General features: G+C 39.9%; 1 protein-coding gene across 1 annotated transcript in view; it reads right to left on the bottom strand.

The window, feature by feature from the left end:
* The window catches only part of PCDH15 (protocadherin related 15), a 1,343,394-nt gene that overhangs the window by 181,664 nt on the left and 1,138,747 nt on the right, over positions 1–22,983 (bottom strand). The window contains exons 22-23 of the mRNA XM_035724230.1: positions 21,925–22,149; positions 11,760–11,876 (exon numbers count right to left, since the gene is read on the bottom strand). Coding sequence (XP_035580123.1) covers positions 11,760–11,876; positions 21,925–22,149 — 342 coding nt within the window. The remainder of the gene's footprint in view (positions 1–11,759; positions 11,877–21,924; positions 22,150–22,983) is intronic.

Here is a 22,983-nt window from a genome sequence, read left to right as displayed (position 1 = left end):
TTGAATGCTAAGGTATCCTTAAAAGACATTAGGAAAGTCAAACTCTCCATGTGACCACTGAGAAGACATGCACTTTTCTTTCTTCCTCTCCCCTCCCCACTATCTGACACCTGCAGTAGCTACCAGGTGTTGACAATAGAGTGAGTCAACATCTCACGGACAAGTTCCTTGTGCCGATGTCACTGACCTAATATAACATAAAATGTGTATACCGTTCAGTTTCTACTGATGTGGTATCAACATAACCACTCAAGATCCTAAGAAGTATTTGCTTCAGGCTAATTTAACTCTAAGTCTTTTGGGAAATATGTTTTTCAAAGGTAAACATAACTCAATACCCTCAAGACATCAAGTAACAACGCGTTCCTTGTAAAATTTCTTCATGGAGATACATTGTGGAAATCTCAGAAAACAACAGTGGGCACACAGGCAACTTTCCTCAAAAAAAGGAACTCATAAACCCAAAGGAACTTGAAAACAGGGATTACACCAAAGGAGAGCTAGTGACTAGTGGCCCTGTCCCTTCTGCCTTAACACCCTCCTTTTTTCTTAGGAAAGGAAATCTTGGCACTGTCTTTAAGCCTATCAGACTCTACAGGTTCTGACTCAGGTTTACCTCTCCAGACTCCCGGCAAAGTTACTTCCTTTTGGTTTTTGAAAATTATTTTTCTTCCTCCAACTTTAGGGTCTCATTCTGCCATGTCACTTTGCATTGGAAACACCTCTTTTCCTTTCAGATCTCAGCTTTCCATCACTTTTTCCAGCAACCTCCCTGACTTTCCAGACAAAAGCAAGCTCCCTTTTGTCTAATTTCAGAGCACCCTAAAGATTTATTTCCTAGAGTTTTTTATGGTTTGTCATTTCTACTTAACTTGATTTCCAGCTCTTCAGGTTTGAAATTCCAAGGTGAAGAAACATGACAACGTTAGTCCTTAATACTTCATGCAATACCCTTAATTAATACCGGATGAACACACATGAAATAAATATTGGGGGATTTTTATTTTGCTTTGAACCTAAGGGTAGAGATTTAAGTTACATATAACCCACAGCTTATGAAACATTGCCATTGGTGGATCAAGGCATATTTACTTCTCATTTCTTTATGTCCTTTTAACCTCACACCTCACTCCTACCTCTTCTTCCAAGGCAACCATTTAAGTGAATTTAAGGAATATCTTTTAACTGGACTGTTGTGGTACATTGCACAACTGTTCAGTAAATGTCTACTCCTTCTTCCTCCACTTCTGGCCTCATCGATTCTGGGCGTGGTTGTGGGACTTGCTTTGGTCAACGGACGGTGAAAGACCGGAACATACAACTGGACATGTGACCGTGTGGTTAGGCAAGTTCTCTCGTGGTGCTGTCCTTCCCTGTGCACAGAGCAGGCTAGTTTAAGCATGGGTCCCTGAAGGAAGAGGCATGTGGACCAGGCTTGAGGCTAACCTTCAGCCTGAAAGCAAGGTCAGCCAACCCCTAGCTGCCTCAAACATCTACTGATAGGAATATACACCTTTGTTATAATGAACTAGTGGTATTACGGTATTGTTTACTGTGCAGCATTTTGGGAGGAAAACCTAACGGTTGCATATTGCATGCATTTTTGCTTTTTAAAAAAATTTTATGTAATGGTATTATTTTCTCTTTCTTACTAGGTTCACTGAATTTTAGGTCATTGCGTTTCATTCTTATTGCTACGTGCTCATAAAATCCTGCTGTGCTAGAATTTCTCAGGATATTTCACCCTTAATAATGATCATGGCTGTGTGGGAATCTCCCTGACGTGCTAGTCCCCAGTATGGCTGATAATATTCCTGGCATGGAGATTAACCTGAATGCTTTGGGATTCTCTGACTCTGCAGTAAGGACAGCTTGGAGCTGGGGACAGAATGGGGGTGAAAGGCCCTACATTATCACGCTGGGGGTAAGAGCCAGGTTGAAGCCACACAAACTGTCGCATGCAGTTGTACCGTTGGTCTGGTAAACCAGAAACCCGAGTACAGAACACTCAGCTCTGGTTCTTCTATTGCAAACACACCCTGAGAAGAGATGAAGCTGGAAAAGTGGTCACAGTGACAGGTCAGAGGCCCAGCTCTTTCTCCACTGCCCCACATCTCACATCAGCCCCCCAACCCATGCTCAACTGACTAGACCTCTGACCTTTATAGGCTCTCCCAAAACACAGACAAAAAGAAAAGAGAGAAGGTAACAGAATACAAACAATAAATATAGAAGACAAATATCAGAGACTCAAGGCCTGGAAAAGACCAGAGTAAATGTAAAAACAATGATAGAGAATATTTACTGAATATTTACTATACGGTAGGCATTAGTTGCTCCGCAAAAATGTTATCATCTAATCTTCATACCGATCTGAAAAAGTACTATTTTTTTAATTGTGATAAGAACACTCAATATGAGATCTACTTTTTAAGTATATATATTTTTGAAGATTTTATTTATTTATTTGACAGAGAGAGAGACACAGCAAGAGAGGGAACACAAGCAGGGGGAGTGGGAGAGGGAGAAGCAGACTCCGCACTGAGCAGGGAGCCCGATGTGGGACTCGATCCCAGGACCCTGAGATCATAACCTGAGCCGAAGACAGATGCTTAACGACTGAGTGACCGAGGTGCCCCTAAACATATTTTTAAGTGCACAATGCAGTGTTGTTAACTATCGGTTAAATGTTGTATGGCAGACCTCTAGAACAACAACAACAAAAGCAAAAACAATCTGGTTAAAAATGGGCAAAGAACTTGAATAGAGATTTTGCTAAAGAAGACATCCAGACGACTAAAAGACACTCAAAAAGATGCTCAGCATCACTGATCATCAGGTAGATGCAAGTCAAAACTACACTGAGATATCACCTCACACCAGCTAGGATGGCTATAATCTAGAAAATCCAGGAGATAACAAATGTTAGCAGGAATGTGGAGAAATTGGAACTCTTGTACACTATTGATAGGAATGTAAAAAGTGCAGCCACTATGGAAAACAGTATGGAGCTCCGTCAAAAATTTAAAATAGAGCTGCCCTACAACCCAGCAATCCTACTTCTAGGTATACATCCAGGATTATTTTTTTATTGAAATCAGGATCTGAAAGTGATACTTGTACTCCCATGTTCACTGGAGCATTATTAACAATGGCTTAGATGAGGAAAGAACCTAAATGTCCATCAGTGGACGAGTGGAGATATGTGTGTGTGTGTGTGTATATATATATATATATGTATATAAAATGGAATATTATCCAGCCCTAAAAAATGATACAATCCTGCCATTTGTGACAATATGGATGAACCTTGAGGATATTATGCTATGTTGAAATAAACATCATTAGTTTTTGATGTAGTGTTCCATGATTTAAACCAGGAAGAGAAGCACAAATACTGCATGATTCTACTTATATGAAGTATCTAAGTAGTCAAACTGATAGAAGTAAATAATAGAACTGTGGTTGCTCAGCGAAAGGACAATGTACAGCTGCTATTCACAGGGTATAAAGTTCAATTATGTTGTTTCGTCTTCCTTTTACAAATGTGAGAACTCCAGGGACAGAGTCACAGTGGATTGCTCATGGCTGGTCAGTAGGGGCTTTAGGAGGTGAGACCATCCTAAAAGACTTTGGAGCCCTTATACTATTTAAAATTATCCTGGTGTGATGAACTCTATGAGTTTGCAGGTTGACAGGGGCCATCATATACCAGACACAATTAATACAGACAAAAGAATTTCTCAATATATACTGGTGAAACATTTAATTTTAAGAATAGAGAACCTCATAAGCAGAAGCAAAAAAAAAAAAAAAAAAAAAAACACCTAAAAATTAAGACAGTTAATATAGCCTCACCAGAAAACAGAGGTACCTGGGTGGCTCAGTAGTTTGAGTGATCAGCTCTTGGTTTGGGCTCAGGTCATGATCTCAGGGTCGTGAGATTGAGCCCCCGGGCAGCTCCACATTCAGCCAGGTGTCTGCTTGAGTCTCTCTCTCTCTCCCCCTCTGCCTCTCCTTCTGCCTCCTAAAAAATCCTCTACCTTTCAATTTCCTTCTCTTCATTGAACACTTCTTTTGCTCTGAACCACATGCCTAGCAGATTTCTCTTCTGCCCCTCAGCCCCCGGCCCATCCTCAAGAGGGCATAACCTGAGGCTTTATTTCCCAGGTTTTAGCTTATCTGATTATGTCCTCTTTATTGGAGAATGTATTTATTACTCTCATAGCATCAACTTCAATCCAGGTGGCTACATTCTGCATTTGTTTCTTGCGTTCTTACCCCCATATTTTCTGCCAGACCCATCCCTGGCCCTCTTAATGGAGCCAGGTGCCCCTGGCATCAGATGGAAATAGTCATGGCCACTGAGCATGTGCCCCATCCTCTCTGTGGTGTTGCTGACCAAAGAAAAGGATTCACGGTCCCCTCCTGTCATCTGCCTCCAGCCTCCTCTCAGCACTAGGTGTTATGCACCCCCTTGTTGGGTGAACCTATAGTCCTGGGTGGGAGTGAAGCTTCTGCCAGTCCCGGCACTAGGGTCCTGCCCAGATCTGGGAGGATGGCGTAGCCTTCTGTAGGTGGTGGCATGTACGTGTTCTGAACTCATTTAAAATGGACTCTGTCCTACTTTGATCTCATTATTTTCTCCTTAGGAGAGCTTTGTTCTCCATCTACCTTATTTCTACCAACTAATACCACCAATGTCTTCATCAGTTGAGCCAGAAGCCTGTGATTCATGTTTGATTTTGCTTTTATTTCATCTGTATCTTCAGCTTCCTGCCCAGTCACTATTAATTCTTCCATTTCAATGACTTTATGTATTTCTGCTTTTTCCATTTCCTTTGTTCATCCTGTTTTTTTTTTTTTTTTTAATGATTAAATGAAGCAAAGCTGCTAACTAATCTCCTGGCTTTCATTCATTATTTCATCCAATAAAGACTGCACCTCAGAGACAAGTCATTGTTCTACTACATAGCTCTGATTTTTGTCACTGCTTTTTGTAAATCTTGAGTAAGCTTCCATTTTTCTATATGATAAAATGGGTTTCACAAAACCATATTTGCCAGAGTTCCTGTCTACAAATGAGTCTCTAAGACAGCCCTGATGTTTTGGGGGCTTTTCTTTTAAGCAGCTAACATTTATTTAATCAGCCATATTCCAATCATGTCACACAAATTCATGCCCAGAAGAGGGATATTTTTGACTCGGCAATCTTTGAATACATTTCCTTTGGCTGTTTCTTCTACCCTCACTTAAATGAATCCCCTATATTATTTTCAGAGTTGAATTCCTATCTAGAGTAGATTCAGACGTCACCGGCACACATTTGTTCCCCCATTCTCTACAGAGCTCATTTCTTGGCATCTTTAATACCCACTCCCGTGGTTTGATCTCTGTCTGTCTTCCCATTTTCTTAATTGTTAAGTCCACGATAAATGCTTTGTGACTGATTTATTCATTAAATATTATGAGGTATCTGTGTTGTGTCAGGCACATATTGGATTATAGGTCTACTGTCTTCATATGGTCGTTGTTTAAAGATGGAGAAGAATGGTGCAGTAGGGGCTGTAAGACCAAGGATTACCAGTGGCTTGGCTCTGGGGGTGGTAAAGCCAAGAATTCAGATCACGAGAAGCCAAGACTCTCTTTAAGAGGGTCTCTTCCCATTTCCTCTGGCAAGCACCTCCCAATAAAGCACATGACTTAAGCCTAAGGGAGGCTTCTAGAGGAGCCCCAGAGAAGGCCTGCTATATTTCACTCAATTGCCTTGGAACACTTCTGTTGATGTGTACTGGGATCCTAACCCCATGAGGCTCATTTTTTAAAAAAACAAACAAACAAAAAACTGGGTAAGTCACTGCTATATCACTGGGTGACACTTCTGTAAAGGCTAAAAACAAACAAACAAACAAAAAACCCTAAACTTCACAGAGGCTACCGTTTATAACACAGGAAAAATGCCCCTTTAGTCCTAGTAAGATGGCGGGTTTTTAATTAGAAGAGCAATATTTACTTCTGAAAAACACTTCAATCTAATATTGATCTCAAGTAATGCTAACAATGTAATTGTTCCTAAGAGGAATCAATAAGCCACAAAAAGAAAATGACACAGATTCTTAAAACATTAGATAAGCCTTTTCTAGACATTAATCATGTATAAACTTTCTCACAAAACCTTCCCTTTTCTACTCATTTACACTCTCAAATCTAATTATAGCTCATTGTCATTTTAAAGATCAAGTCCCAACTGTCTCACTGTGTGCTTTCTTTCTAATTAAGTATTTGAGACCAGAGGGACGCAGGTTGGGGCTACATCAACTCAATTTTCACAAGCTGACACGCATCGCAAAAACAGTTTTTGATAACCAGTCCCTGACAGCTTTGATGTGAAGGAGAAAAAAGCAACACACTGAGCTGTGTGCACTCCCCCGTATGCTCCAAGGTCAGCGAACGTGGTTTGTAGGCTCTGAGCTCCGACAGCAAAGTTTTTGCTACCTTGCTAGCAATAATCTAAATCAGTACAGCATAACCCCACAAGCCGTTTGTGGTGGGTGATGAAAATCAGATCTGTAGAGACGTCAGTGGAAAAGAACGCAGAACACCCATGTTATATGGAGACAAAAATACAATCTCAAACTCCTGGCCCTGAATAGTTTGAACTCTTGCCCACAAAGCAAGCAGGTGGCAGATCATGGATGCAGACAATTAATTGCTTTTCTTCTACTGTTCTACCTCTGCTACTAGATTGCAACAGAGTGACTAACTGGAGGGTTAATTACTCTGACGAGATCACCATCATTACTTAGCATTATTTGGTGATGTCACGTCAGTTTAATAAAATACCCAGTATGCGTCATAGGAAAGAAAACCTGACCACCTTTTTTGCTCTCTTAGAGACCAACGAAACTTGAATGATTGAGAAGGATGTTAAAGCCACTTGTGAAAACACTTTAGAAATAATTCTTCAGGCAACTTGTCTAAACTCTGAGTGGCTAGTATAGCTCTCAAAATCTCAGCAGAGGCAAAAAGTACCACATACTGGTAATTACTGGCCTTTTATAACAATTGTTTCTGTAAAAAAATACAGTGAGAATACTCAACTGATCTCTTTAATGGAGCATATGTATTTCATAAATGAATATCAAAATCTGAAAAAAGAAGTCTTCAATGTCAACAATACACTAATATATGCAAATGAGAATGTCACAATTGCTAATATTGAACATGTTCCAATGACTACTTAACTTTAAACAGTAATCCTATAAATTCCTAAAATGCATTAAGTGGAAAGAATAATATAACGTTGGGGAAAAGTATCCTCCGTGGGTTTCTCATACTTTCTTGGAAAGGAGCAAAATGTAAACTTCATTTATTTATGCCAACTTTTCTGCATCCACATGCTCACAAGGGGTACTGTTCTGTCAGGCACCGGCCCTGCCCACGAAGAGAACTCTTGTATCTCGGGGTTTGGCCTGCAGCTTCTGGAAGAATACAATATGCAAATGGAAATTACACTTGCAGTTTTGTTTTGTGTAACTTTGGAGTGAGAGGTCTCTGGTGAGCAGAAAGAAAAGGTTGGCAATTTTTAATATCCAAAATAATCAGTCATTCCCTATTCACATCTCTGGTAAACTACATAATGTCAATGCTGTCACAAAAGCAAGGCAGAAAATAAAGTCCAAACAACTTTAATTCACTGGGGAAAAGAGAAAAAGTCCCTGGGAGGTTTTTTTTTTTCCCCTCCCTCTAGAGCACTTTAGTTTTGCACAACATACATTTTATAATTCTTCATTTATATTCAGCAACGGTGTTCTCTTTGGCTTTAAGACCTTACCCAGGTTCTCCATCTGATAACTTCAAAGGATTTTGTTTTTGCTATTTTCTAGGTTAAAAGTGGGTGGTTCTCCCTTTATTCAGAGGAAACACAATGCCTTGAAAACAAGGCGGCCAGCCTCTTGAGGTGAAAATTATTACTGCTGAGTTGTGGCCATGCCCAGGCTAGGAGGGCACAGAAGCTGGGCTCCATCTTGCACACGCATTCACCCGCTCTATCTGCACAGCCCTTGAATGGCCAAACTAGAGATGCACAAGTTTTCCCAACATCCCAAATCACTAAATTTCTGAATAGCTGGCATACTTTGTCAGTTCTGGAGAGTATAGAAATCACTGCTAATTTATTCCTTTATTCAATTATTTAACATATGTTTCCTAACAGACCACAAAGCCTCAAGCATAGCTTTGGATGTGGACATGCAAACTGGAGTTAAGGTTTGATTCCTGTTCTCAAGGACTTTCCCTTCTAGTTTGGACAAGAGACCATTAAATACACAAAGTGTTTCCATACATACTTACACACGGGAGCCCTGAATTGTATCTTCTAATTACGAAATGTTTATAATAGCAACAAAGTAGAAAATACTCTGCAAGCTCATCCAAAAAATATGTATTCTGGATTTATGGCACAGACATAAAGTAATAAAAGTAAAAATCAATCATAATACTTCTGAAAGTTGTGTAATGTGAAATTCATATTCTGAAAATTTTCATGGAATCAAGCTTTTATTTCTGATTGCTGTAGGCGTAGCCCACATGCTAACTGAAGGGATCCAGCTCACCAGCAATCATTGGAAAACTCAGTGCTGAATACTGGTTATGCAGAAGATTGCTGGTGTGTCAAGGATCAGCACTGAGTCTGATAACCTGTCAGAAAGGCTAAAATCAGTAACACAAAAAACACCAGGTGTTGGCGAGGACGCAGAGAAAGGGGAACCCCCTCACACTGTTGGTCGGAATGCAAACTGGTGCAGCCACTGAGGAAAACAGTATGGAGGCTCCTCAAAGAGTTAAAAACAGAGCTACCCTACAATCTGGCAATCACACTACTGGGTATTTACTCAAAAAATACAAAAACATTAATTCAGAAGGATACATGCACCCCTATGTTTATAGCCACATTATTTATAATAGCCAAATTATAGAAGTGTCCCAAAATCCATCAATCAATGAATGGATAAAGAACATGTGGTATATATACACAATGGAATATTATTCAGCCATAAAAAAGAATGAGATCTTGCCATCTGCAACTACATGGATGGAGCTAGAGAGTACAGTGCTAAGCAAAAGAAGTCAGTCAAAGAAAGACAAATGCCGTACAATTTCACTCATATGTGGGATTTAAGAAACAAAAGAAATAAGCAAAGGAAAGAGAGAGAGAGAAACCAAGAAACAGACTCAACGCTAGAGAACACACTGATGGTCACCAGAGGGGAGGTGGGTGGGGGTTGGGGGAAACAGGTGCTGGGGATGAAGGAATGCACCTGTTGTGATGAGCACGGGGTGTTGTATGGAGGCACTGAATCACTATATTGTACACCTGACACTAATATTACACTGTATGTTAACCAACTGGAACTAAAATAAAAAACTTAATAAAAAAACTGAGTCTGACAAAATACATATTCACTAACTAAAATAAGTATGCTTAGTATTTCAGTTGAATGATTAGCATCTGCCTTTCGTCTACTGAAAATTCAGCATTAGATGTTAAATGTGAAAAACTACTGCTGGGGATGCAAACCTAGGAACTTCTTAACAGAAATATGGAATTTGAACCTGGTAAGTTTCCATAAAAGCGCTTCAGGGTGAAAAAACAGGGCTCCTCTCTAGATAATTTAGATAAGTAGTAGCATTTCTTTATGGAAAAGATGAAAGACCGAGACAACTTCTCTCACATTGGTGGGGTGATCTGAAAGTCAAACCAGGGCCCACAGTGGTGGGTGCTAGAAGGAAAGTGAAGATTTTGCCATCCATACTAACATTTTGGGGTATGTCGCACATAGGTGATAAGCATACCTACATGTAATCTGTCATCATTAACACCATTAATCTTTACACTAACTTCAATTCTGTGCTAATATAAATTTCTTAGAAATTGGAATATGTGGGGGTGCCTGGGTGGCTCAGTTGGTTACGCTTCTGACTCTTGATTGAGGCTCATGTCATGATGTCAGGGTCAGAGTCGTGGGATCAGATCGAGCCCTCTGTTGGGCTCCCCAGCTCAGCAGGGGTGGGGAGTCTGCTTCTCTCTCTCTGTCCCTGCCCCCACTCACACACACACACACACACACACACTCTCTCTCTCTCTCAAATAAATAAATCTTTAAAAAAGGAAAGAAATATGAGTGTTTTAAGGTGCTGTGCTTGTTTATGCTCATTCAGTAGAGTGTGTTATAATTTCTCTGTGCAGTTCTGTTTTTCCTACACGATTCTCAGGTCTATAGAGCAAAAACTGGTTAGCAAAATAATCAGTACAGACTTGGTGTTCAAAACACATGCCTTGAATAGAACTACTTTGAAGCAGATAAAGCACCAATGTCATATTTGTCATCTTGACTGGTGGGTCCAAATCTACAAAATTTTGCCTATCACATTTCCCAAAATGCAGTAAATCAGTTTCAAAGACATTTTAACACACTCGAGAAAAGGAGCTTCTGAGTGAAAGGTTACTACTTTCATGTTAACATTATTATTTTTCAAGACCTTATAGTCACAAAAGACTTTACATGGCCTATCACAGTTGAAGGTGAAAAATGTTCTGATGGCCATTCACCTTTTATTAAATAAACGGCATTACACAAATATTATTTATATTAACAATATGACAATATGAAACAGAACTCCTAGATCGCTTATAAAATTTGTGTCTTTCTATTTTCTTGTTCTTCTAAAATGGCTTATTTAATATTTCTTTTATTTTTGTAGAGTAAATCAGCCACTGACTAATGGTGGGAGCTCACTCAAAAGTAAAAAATTTAAATCTTCATCATTCGGCCATTAAGAGAATAATATTTATAAAGCACCCAAATGATTTATACAGTGCATTTTACATAGGTACAATTATTTCTATATGTTACTTCTCATTCAGTAATGTAATAGCGTTTAGGAAAATTTACCTCACTTCTGCTGTAATAATGTTTTCACTGAAAATCTTCTATTTTGGAAGGCCATCTGGGATATCTCAAAAGAGGTAAAATTTTGGATAATAAAGCCTGCATTGAATATGTTCTAAACACGGGGCGCCTGGGTGGCTCAGTCATTAAGCGTCTGCCCTCAGCTCAAGTCCTGATCCCAGGGTCCTGGGATCCAGCCCCGCATCGGGCTCCCTGCTCAGCGGGAAGCCTGCTTCTCCCTCTGCCACTCCCCCTGCTTGTGTTCCCTCTCTCGCTGTGTCTCTCTCTGTTAAATAAATAAATAAAATCTTTAAAAAATATGTTCTAAACAGAGTATTAATATTTCAGCTTACCAAAATTAACACATTCAACGTAAGTATTAATGTCATCTGTTGATCTAGAGTTTGCTAACAAAATAGTCATATATGAATAAAATGGAAAACGCATAAGGATAAAACCTAACCCAACTCAACTAAGCTTACACTATCCTAAATAAAGAACCCAAATGATACTGACTCTAAATGCAGACAACTCTTTCCACATCTATTTAATATTCGTGTGGATAAACTGGTGAAGAGCAACTTCTGAATTCCAGCAGCATAGAAAGCATCTGCTTAACTGTGTTCAATAATAATCATGTGAAGTGTGCATGTCCTCGTGGGCACTACAAGTGAACACACATGAAATGCCTGGCGGAGGACAGAGTGCACTCAGATAGTCGAATGTGCTGCCTGGGAAGTGTGTCCTGTGTGTGTGCAAGGTTCTCTTCGCTAAACTTCCGAGTATCCATCTATGTCCTTTACTTACAGGGGGGTCTGCATCTTCGGCATAAACGGTTGTGATGGGTGTGCCCTTCACGGCATCCGGAGCCACCATTCCCTTGTAGATCCGTTTACTAAATACGGGCGGATAATCATTCATATCCTGGAAAACACAATTAAGAGTTTAGAGCTTCCCATGATGGCGGGTTGGGGACACAGTTAGGAGACTGGCTCCATCTCTTTCTATCACGCAACCCATTTGCCACTGTCAACCTTCCAGCTTCTCCGTCCCATTATTCTCACTGCAGAGTGGCGCCCTGGGGGAAGCTGGAAGAGTTCCTATACAATATTCATGTGCGGAACTGCAACTGGAGGCCATTCCACTTGAACAAACGGCCTGAAATTATGTCTTCTGGAGATGGGAGGGGTGCTCGAAATTTTCCCAGAAGATACTTCCAGTGGTATGAGGTGGTTTTGAATTTTGAAAACAGGGACGGGCAACTTATATAAAAAGTGCCATTCTATGAGACAGGTGTTAGGATGGTGGCTTCTTTGTTATGTTGCTGTTCTTTTTCAAATAAAGCTTTTAATGTTTCTGTTGCAATTGAAAATTCTTGATATACATAGCATAATGGGATGATTAGCACATTTCAAATGCAAACTATGAAACAGCCTTTGAAGCCATCTTGCAGTTTTACAAACGTAAAATGATTAAAGAACGTTTTCCCTATAGTACACCACAAGAATGACACCTAGAATTAGATGTTCCCAGAGACAGAAAACAATGGTGATTTACTGCAGGAGGTTTTCAAGTTAATTTGTAGGCATCTTTTTTATTTTTACAACTCAGTGATAGAAGTGCATTGTTATTCATGTAGTATCACTCACTAAACACATATTTATTGAGTTCCTCCCACTTCTACTACTCAGTGCTAGGCACTGGGGCTACTGCAGTTACTCAGGAAAATGATGGCCTGACTTCATGCCACTTACCTGCTATTTGACAGGTAAAGATGCTGATTCTGCAGATAGTAGTGACTTTGCCTAAAGTAATCTACTTATTTGGCAGAGCCAAATTAACAAATCTGGTCCCTTGAGAGCAAGACCATTTTTTCCCCCAACCATTTTATGTTTCATAGAGAAATGCATATCATTTTTTCCTCAAAAATAATGCTTATTAACATGGATGATCTATATTTCTTAAATTTACTTATTTTAAAATAATTACTACACCCTGCATTGTTGTGGGTACTTAGGGTTAGACATATTTGAGCCTAAAGCTGAATTTGTTAATTATCTTACTCCTCAGGTCATCTTTTTCTCACTTGCTATTAAAAACAAAAGAAGAAAATTATTCTACTTAGTCTTTAATATCTGTTCTGATACAACAACTTCCCTGTACAATGCAAATTGGAAACCCACTAATTAACTGATTATAAACACCTCTTTTTGCAAAGAGGTCAGGATAATTTCGTCACAATCAAAAAGCACTTGCTTTTATGTTCACAATAGAGTTGACTTCTGAGTTGTAAATATGAGAAAATCTGCAGAGTTCAATGAAAAATAAGAGATCTTTAACTGTAAGCAAAACTAAAAACTAAAAAATACCATTTCCTGTGTTTTGACATACAGTCTTCATAACCTTCCATGAACAACAACAAAAAGCTTCCTTTATAATTATGACCTTTAGAATCTGAACAAGAACCTGAAAGCACCGTTCTTGATAATGAGGGTGGTGAAGGGTATTGATCTTGAAGTTCCAGGCAGGGGGTAAATATATAAAACATTTGCATGCACACTTTCTCCTGCTCTTTTCAAGAGCGCCAATCAATTTAATGAGTGAATCTTGTAAGTAAAGGGGTAGAAATTCTTTTGTACCCCTAAGTTGTCACTTCTGAAGGTCAGAAAAGGAACCCAACAATGTAATTTTTCGGTACATGAGTTCCCAAGGTCACATAAACTCAATATGTTCCTATAAATTTTCTTCTTCTTCTTTTTTTTTTTTCCATCTCAAAGGATACTTAACAACCTTAATAGTACAAGATACTATTAGATAATTTGATTCTTCAGGAGATAAAAGGCATATAATTTTCTAGTTGTCATATAGTTGCTAATAGTACTGAGTACAGTGCTCCCTGCCTTTATTTTTTCCGGCCAAGTATTCACTAGATTCACCTTCTAACTGCATGTGCGGTGGATGTTTTTTATAATCTGGCTTCACAGACTGATTAGCCACAAAAGTAAGTAATAACTGAAGGCTCACAGGACTGTTTCTTCTCCTCCTTTCCTTTACTTGCCACTGGCAGGACCAGGAATAAATCAACACAGCTACTGTGGCAGTCTTCTCTCTATAGTGCATTGTACACATTTTGGGGTTACAATCTTTTATCACAGCTAAGAAGTTCTTGCACAATGCATGATTTCAGATGAGAACATTTATTGAAACGCGATGCCAACAAGCATAATCAACAGCTCATTATATTTATGCTCCAGGGATGTCTGAAGAAAAATGGACATAAATCCGCTTTTGTGTAAATGCCCTGGTATGCAGCAAATGAAGGAGCAGTTGCACCCTTCCAAACAGGCTCTTTTCTGTTGCCCATTTTCCACTAGAGGGTAGTATTGGCAAAAAGAAGCATATCTTTTCCTGTCTTCTGGTTAACAATTTTATCATGAAGACCCATAATAGTTTGCCTTCTGGGGTTAGAATTTTTGTTGGTCTGAACAAAAATTACTGTTCATGTTTCTAAAGGGTATTCTGGATGTTAGCATGGTTCTCGTCTAGAACAACACTATGCTCTTCTCAGAAAAAACATGTACTAGCCAATTTATCATTTGTTTCCATATCTCAAGCAAAATAAAACTGTACCTGAAGGGACAGGGAGCAAGGCATGGATTTAAGGAAACTTTGTGAATGAGCATCCCAGGGAAACGGGAATTTGCTGGGGATGCTGCAAATTAATGGCAGGTTTCCACAAAAAGTAGAGAAAGAGATGATAAGAATTTTGATGTTCTGGAACCAGGGCTAAGAACAGTTCTTGGTTAAGAGACATTTTCCAGAGAGAAAGGTACTAGAGGTTGATGCTGTGATCACCTCTTTAAATACAGTGAACGCCGGCGCTCATCCTCAGCTCTCACACGTTTGGCCAGGGACACGGATGGGGCGCTGGTGGCTCGGGGGGCTCCCGCTGCTTAGCGCTGTCCATCCTCCAAAATGCCCTGAGGCTTCAGAAGCCAATGCCCATCTTTCTTGGCGCGGGACGCAGTTGACTTCTCTGCCCGTTCCCAGGTCTGCTTTCCCCTGCCAGACACCTTCCGTGTGCCATCCCAGCCGCTGTTTCTCCTGCTACTGTCTTCTGCTGTGTGTTCCCTCCTGCAATTTCTCCTTCTCTTGTCTTGTCTTGTCTTGTCTGACTTCACTTCCTTCTCTCCCCTTCCCCTCTGCCGCCAAACAAACCTTTTTCTGTTTTGCATGGGGTTCTCCTAAACAAAAATCATAAACTTACTCAACTTTTCCTTTCTTATCTTTTCTTTTCTTTCTTTTTTTTTTTTGCATCAAAACCTGCACTGGAAGCTTCTCTCTTAGAGGCGTGAGTTTGTTTTGGTTTTGGTTTGATTTCTGAGGATGTAGTTATTCTGGGTTTTTGAGGGGCTGCATATGCCCGATGCAGAGGTAATCAAAGCCCCGCTTGGCCACACCAGCAAAATGTACACAGTGGCGTTCAGTATCACAAATACTGATGGAGCTCCCCCTGGGCATCAGGCAGGACGTTAGATGGTGGGGGTGTTGTTACCACCAAGAGAGGCACAGTGCCTGCTGGTACTGAGCTGACAGGTAGGAGTAGAAAGCAAAAATTAAATACATAATGTTGAGTGTGATGAATTTTATGAAAGAAGTACAAGGATGCAATGAGAGCGCATAGCAAGGAGTTTAACTAGATTTCACACAGGACACATCTCTGTTACTTTAGCAACTGCTCCATCACTCATGCCCTCTGGCAGGTGGGACCGTCCTTCAGTGAGGTTGACGGTGGCAGGAAGAGCAAAACACTGGGCGAGGTTGACTAAACCACAGCTTTAACACATAATCCCATTCCCATTTGGTTTCCCGGTTTGGGAATGGTAATGTGGGGAGAAGGGAGCTGATGAGCTTTTGGGGTGTTTTCCAAGCCAGGAGGCTACGGGCAATTGAAAGAATATGTGCATGACCTGAGCTAGAATCTTTGAGCAGATTCTGTCTAATTTTCTCCATTGTGCACCAGAATTATGTGTCGTGCTTTATGTTTACTGTGCGTCAGGCATCATGCCAGGGCTGTTAAATTTATCGTCTCAATGAAATATATTAGCTATTTTATTTCTATTTTAATTATAAAGAAACCAAAGCTTAGAGAGGTCAAGTTGCTCATGGTGATCCAGCTATAAAGGGCAGGCCCACGACCGCATGCTGGCAAGTCAGACCCTAGAGGAGGCATTCTGAGGATGTGAGGAGAAAGGGAGCTGGCCAGGTTGTCAGAAGATTATATATCAGATATTATATAAGATGATTTGAGTAGGATGTTCATTAAAAAAATCCACACATAACTTTTTAAAAATCTCTGCTCAAAAGTACTTCACAATTTAAAAATTCTTCCAAGTAGCTATTATACTTTTATCTTGGCAACCTGGTAAGCTTCTAAACATCGCATAGTGCTAATCTATTTCCCTGAAGATAATTTTCATAATTATCTATAAAGCTTGGTTTTTGTTTGTTTTTTGGTTAAAAAAAAAAAGAGACTTGCATCACTTGAATTTGTACATTTAAAACAACAATTGACTCAATATTTAACCCTACAGTTATTTTCACTAAAACCTAAGAAAGTGTTCCCCAAATTTCATTCTTTGAAAAACTAATCCTACTAGAAATTTTATAAACAAAAGGAATCCCATGATTCCCCTATGGAAAATGTAGGAAATCACTTTTTATTTTCTTGAGATTCACAATGTACACCAGCATATTAAGGACTTTTATATGAAGGCATGTAGGGGAGACATCTCTTTATTTCTGTGTGTCCCAGCATTTCCCAAACCCATTTGTCTATGAAATTCTTTGTCTAGGAGACACTCCTTACCATCTCAAGGAGCTTGTGCTCTGTGGAATCTATCCTGAGGGACCCTGAAGAGAGTTCAATATTGAAGGCACACACTATGATTATTTGGAATATTGACTTTGGTGAATTACGGATTTCCAAGAATATATTGCGAATTATGCTGCATTGTGAGTGACCCCAGTCTGTAGCAGCTACAGGAGGCTCTGGGACAGGTACCAGGGATGGTGGTATCCACCATCGACAGGGCTTATCAGCATCTCCTGCCCCCTCTGGGGAGGCAGCTCAGTTTTGGGGACTTCTGGCAAATGGGAGAATGTGACAGTCACTGAGGAGTAAAAGACCGTAATTGTGTACACAAAGTAAGGCACTTTCCTGGGACTTCCAGAAACCAGTGGGTGATATTTGAGGAGCCAGGACAGAGACCCACGGAAATGTGACTTATTATTGCTAACTCTGGGCAGGTACCTTTTTAATTGTTTCCTCTAGTTTGGTTGTGTAGGGGAAATATGTTACATCTTCGTCGTAAAACTCTACAATAGCAGAGTACGCAGATACTTTCAGAAATGATCTGACTCCTCCCCACGGCACGCTCTTCCTGACATATTCACATTCTTTAAACTTGCCAGTGAATACATTAGTCAGAAGACGCCAATAAGAATATGATAATGCAGAAAAGAATAAAGGGGAATATCTGAAGGCTATAGTCCAAAACAAGTATATTCTCCAGGTCACCCAACCCTCTGGGAAAAGTCAACAAGTGGTAAAAAATAATGATCACCCGCTTAGCCTATACTCCCCCTAGCTGGCTCATTGAAATCCTCTTTTATTCCATTTTCTCCCTCCAGAGAAAGGGAAGGAGGATGCTATAAATCTTAAACTGTCCAGTTTCCTCTGACCAAATGAAATCCAAGACTCTGCCAAGACGGTCACCATGGAGCATCAGCAGGGCATCACCGCCTGTCAGGTGTCCGTGGTATGACAAATGCCACCTTCGTACTGGGCATCGGGTTTCTATCTAGAAAAGCTATCCTCATTCTTACATTCTACGGGGATTGGGACACTTGTCTTCCTGCTGGGAAGAAAACACCTCTGAAAGATGGAAACTAGCTCCATCTTCCAAGACTCCCTGAATTTCTCAACAGCCTCGGTCCTCATGGATATTATTTCACTTCTGGTCCTTCTGGCTCTCCTTGCCTCTGCCCACACCTGCACCTGTCAGACAGGCAGGCACAGCGGGGGAGCCGAGTGTCCTCCCTGCATGGAAGGATCTCCCTCATCCTCTCGCACCACAGTCATACCCCCCGAGGTTACAACAGGCAGAAGGACTTGGGTCATCTGCTTGTCTTAGACAATCCATCACAAGGCTGTCCAGCATCACAGAGCCATTTACATATTTCGACTTTTCTGACTGGTCTTCCGCTGTTGGCTTCTCATAGAAGACAGACGTTTTCTTTCTGTGTATTTTCTACATTATATCACAACTCCGTTTGTACGGACAGACTTTTCTGTGGATTATGTATTTTCAACTGTATAGAATTTTATTTTTATTTTTCAGAGATTTCCTATCATCTAATTTACTATTATATATTCAGTTATTCAGTATATTCAATAATTGTAAAGTGAAGAAGGCCATGTGTATCAGTGTTCTGGAAAAACGTTGCAACAAAATTACATATTATGTGTTTGATCATCATTGGTTTTGTTCGGGATCACTACAAAAGCACTCTGCAGGTATGTGTGATAAAATTCTACTTTCTTTCTACTGTAGAAATATCGTTCCTTCCAAATGTCACTTCAGTTTTCCCATTCTCCCTCCAATTAGAAGTTTGATGGACTAGATGTTAAGCACTTGATTTTTTTTCTTCTTCTTTACAAAAGAAAATTATGTTTCTTCTCATTTTCAAAGAGAGATCTTTAAGATGCTTTCCCTGTGGTGACTGTTTTGGGTAGAAATATCTCTTAACAAATACTATGCAATTATGTTATCAGCAAAACAGCTTGTCACACTGCAAGTAAACACAACAATGACAGAAAATCTGTATGCTTGGGAAAGACCTACATTTGTGGAGAAAGGGAATTATACTCCATTCTTCCCTTCAAAGCCAACAAAGATGATATTTTATGGGCCCCAATATTAGGTAACAGTTTTGAAGTTCTTCTTTGTGATAATCTCCCCCTGAGTGACCAGAAGTAAGAAAATAAGTGTCAGCCTTCATTTGGGGAAATGTTCTGTAAATTTTTTTTATGTTTTCATCACCTTGAAAAAAAGAAAGTGGCATTGAGAAGGTCTAGAATTGCGGCACCTGGGTGGCTAGTTTAAGTGAACAACTCTTGGTTTGAGCTCAGGTCATGAGTCTCAAGGTTGTGAGATCAAGTCCTGAGGTGGGCTCCACACTCCTCAGTACAGAGTCGGCTTGAGATTCTTTACCCCTCCCTCTCCCTTCCCATGTGCTCTTGCCCCCGTGCACACTTGTGTGCTCTCTCTCACATACATACATACATACATACATACATACATACATAAATAAATAAATAAATCTTAAAAAAAGAGAAAAAATATCTAGAATGGAATGCTGGTTGATTAAGTTTTATCTTAAATGCATAATAAATCAGAAATAATTTAGTACAGGTACAGGAAGTCCTGTACATCAGTACAGGACTGATGAAACTCCTTGATTTCTGTAAATAATATAAAGCAACTGAGACAGCAAAAATTAGATCAACACCCTCCTATTTCTGAAGAAGGAATGAGTCCATCGATGAGCAAATCCTTTCTACACGCCAATGTGCTGGCCTTAAGGGACACCCATATTTAAAATAAAGGGGTGATCAGGGAACATGCAATGCAGTTTAAGAAACTTCAGTCCCAGATAGAGAATGAGACTTATTTAGAGCACATCTTGCTTGATTAGATGATATTTTTGGACCCAATCCAACTCTAATGACTTCTATAAAAAAAAAAATCGAAACAAATCAGTCTGCTCTGAATCTACAGCAGCAAAGTCAGAGTGTATGATGATTTAGAACTCTCCTTTATGAACCACACCCATCCTGAGAGACAAGGCCATCCCATCTGAGTATCCATCTGTGGGTCTGGGAAGAATGTGCAGAAGGTCATTAGTAGCAAGTCTTTTCTTCCTTTATTGTCCAAAACAGCCAATAAATGGCCATTTTTCTATTTTAATTTTTTTGTGTGTGTGGTCAATTCCACCAAACCGTAGGGGTAGGCAAGTGTAGACCAGGGTAATCTGGCTTAAGCTTTTCACCTGGTCCTGAAGCATTCCACATATTGTTAGTTCACTCAGGGCAGGCTCATCTTAACCTTTTTCATTTCTTTACCTGTTGAGCTATTTTCATAGCCAAAACATTATCAGGTCCCTAAAGTGCTTCTGTAAACAGATTTCTAAATTTCTAAATGTTACACCAGAATAGTGTGGCAAAATCATATTTTAAAATATGAATTAAAGCCCTCCAGGCCATCGATGATTGATCCTTCTCCAACCTACTAGAACATCAGTGTATTGGGAAAGAGACACACAAACTGAGATTCAGGTGACCCAAGGAAAGATTCTAATAGATCAAATTTCTATTCCCAAAGAGGAGTTAATGCTGAATAAAATTTTAACTCCCTGAAATACATAATTTCTTAGGCTAGAGAGACACACAATGGGAGAAGTAGGTAAAAAGCCATTGTGGATGCTTGAGAAAGAAGGAAGTCAGACCCTTGTAAAACTCTCCACACAGCTTTCACGCATCTGAGAATGGAAGGGATGTGTGTGTCCCAAGGTAGCTGAGGGGAGACAGCAGGACCCCAGGGAAGAAACATCACATGTGCACTGACAGATAAGCTAGGTCAAGTATAAAGAAGAGACAGTGAAATAATTTCTGTGTCCCTCTCTGATTGCAGGATGACCTATAAAACAACAACAAAACAAAACAAAAAACTAAAACCCAGACCCAAAGATCTTATAGTCACAAACATTAGACCAATTACCTACGTGATAAATAAAGCCATGCTAATTATATGTTGGTGCAGTCTTTAACAATCTTCTGTGTATTCATACCAGCATTTTATTGTCTAAGAAAACTAGTAGGATGTATTAGGTATTTATCAGTTAAACAATCAAACAAAAATTCAAAAAAGTGATTATTTCCTATTCCAACAATTCCATATTGCAGTAACCTACAAAAATGAACACAATAAAAAAAAAAAAACAAAAAACAAACAAAAAACCAATGAACAAAGAAACATTGTCTATGACCTTGTGTACCTTACAAGCTTGCATACTTCGAGCCCTCTCTTGGCAGCAACTTTTAAGAACTGCAGTCATCCCTATTACCTATCTGCCTTTCATTCTAAGCAAAAATCCATCTGCAGAAAAGCATTTGTAATGCCTTCCCCATGGGAAGAGGGTTCCTTTGGGAAGGAGCAGAGGAATCTGAGAGTTTAGGACACAGCTCAGGTGACCTTTCCATACACTAACGTTTGAGAACTGATAAATCTCTCCTCCTGTCTTCTTTTAAAGGCATACCTTAAAAATCACTCGAATCCCAAAAGGTTGAAGATACCATGCTTCTTGAGGCAATCATTTGGCATTACAAGGAATGAGATAAGAAATCTGGCACAGCCAACAAAGCCCTCAGGGTCACAGACCTTGAATGTGGCTGAGCCAGAACCTGACCCCGATTCCATCCAATTCCAAAGCTTATTTCATTCCAGAATCTCAGCTTACAATCTAAATAGCTCTGGGGCCTTAGAACTCTTACTTTTCCATAACCCTATCTTTTTAAAATTTTTAAATTGAAGGGTTTGGACAAAGTTATTATCCCTGGTGCTGTGAAATTTGGACTGAAGTCTGGAGAAATTGGGACTAGATTAAAATTCCAGAGCTACGAGAACATTCGGGCAGCCACCGTGGTTAAATTCTTATTTAGTGTTTCATTCAAACGTATCTTTCGTACTCCAACGATAAGGTTATTTCTCAAGTCTTACACATTCCAGACTCTAGGTTCTGAATCTGGTACTACTGTGTTATTATGAATCATTGCCCCTGGATGTTTAGTCTAGTACAGACTCAGAAGAGAGTACGGAGTGGGCCACCAGGAGTCATCTGTGCCCCTTACCTTTACTACCACTGTGACCGTAGCAATGCCTGGGGGCATCGTTCCATAAATATCGAAGGCCTCCACGAGAAACGTGATGCTTGCTTCCTGCTCCGGAAATGACTCATAGTCCAAGCTCCTTAAAAGGGAAAGTTCTCCTGTAAATGGATGTAGTGCAAAAAAGTGCTTTACTTCTGGGCTTCGGATCCGATAAGACACATTTGATCCAAGGTCAACATCTTTGGCCTGTAACAAGTGAAGCAGAAGGATGGTCATATCAGCGTTGTTACAAACCAGAGGAGTGCAAGGCTGATGGAGGTCATGGGTCAGTACCCAGGACAGCATGAACTTAATGACTTCAGGGCAGGTTTCCGAGACAAGCATTTTTGTTAAGTAATTTACAAAAGACAGGAAGGAGAGAAAGAGAAACAGAGACAGAGAGACAGAGAACCATGACATTTTGTCTTTTTTTTTTAAATTTTATTTCTATATTTATTTTCCCTGAGAAATCACTTACTAAAAGAATCAAACTACAGTAAAGAAAATTGTCATAAATTATTGTGTATTATTTCCTGCTAATTGCATAACACTGAAAAATTAGGCTTTAAATAAAAATAAAGTTTTACTGAGTGTTTTTCATAAACATGGTAGATTATTAAAGGAGTATAAGGAAATTTAAGTAATAATTTCTCCTTACAGGGATCCTATGATACCTTTCTAGAGGTCAGTCTACTATACTCCCTTCATTTAATTAATCTTTACTGAGTAGTTATTATGCACGAGAAGCACAAGATGAACCAAGACACAAATCCTGCCCTCCAGGTTAATGTCTCAAAAAAACAAACAAAAAGACACAAATACCACAAGAGAAAGAAAATAGGGACATGGCGGCTGAGAGGTGTTCAGAATTGGGGGTGGCATGTTCTCGCTGCAGATCTTACAGGATGAGGAGGACAGACTGGCCAAAGCAGCTCTGGTGGAGGACATGGAACGGGGTGGGGGTGGGCGGATGGGGAGAGGAGCTGGGTTAGGATGTGCACCCAGGAACCCATGCAGCTGCTACGTGAACTTTTGTCTTGG

Source organism: Zalophus californianus, chromosome 15 (genome assembly GCF_009762305.2).
Source record: "Zalophus californianus isolate mZalCal1 chromosome 15, mZalCal1.pri.v2, whole genome shotgun sequence".
Classification (NCBI taxonomy): domain Eukaryota; kingdom Metazoa; phylum Chordata; class Mammalia; order Carnivora; family Otariidae; genus Zalophus; species Zalophus californianus.
Note: the sequence above shows the minus strand (reverse complement) of the source record. Positions and strands in the feature narration are given on the sequence as shown.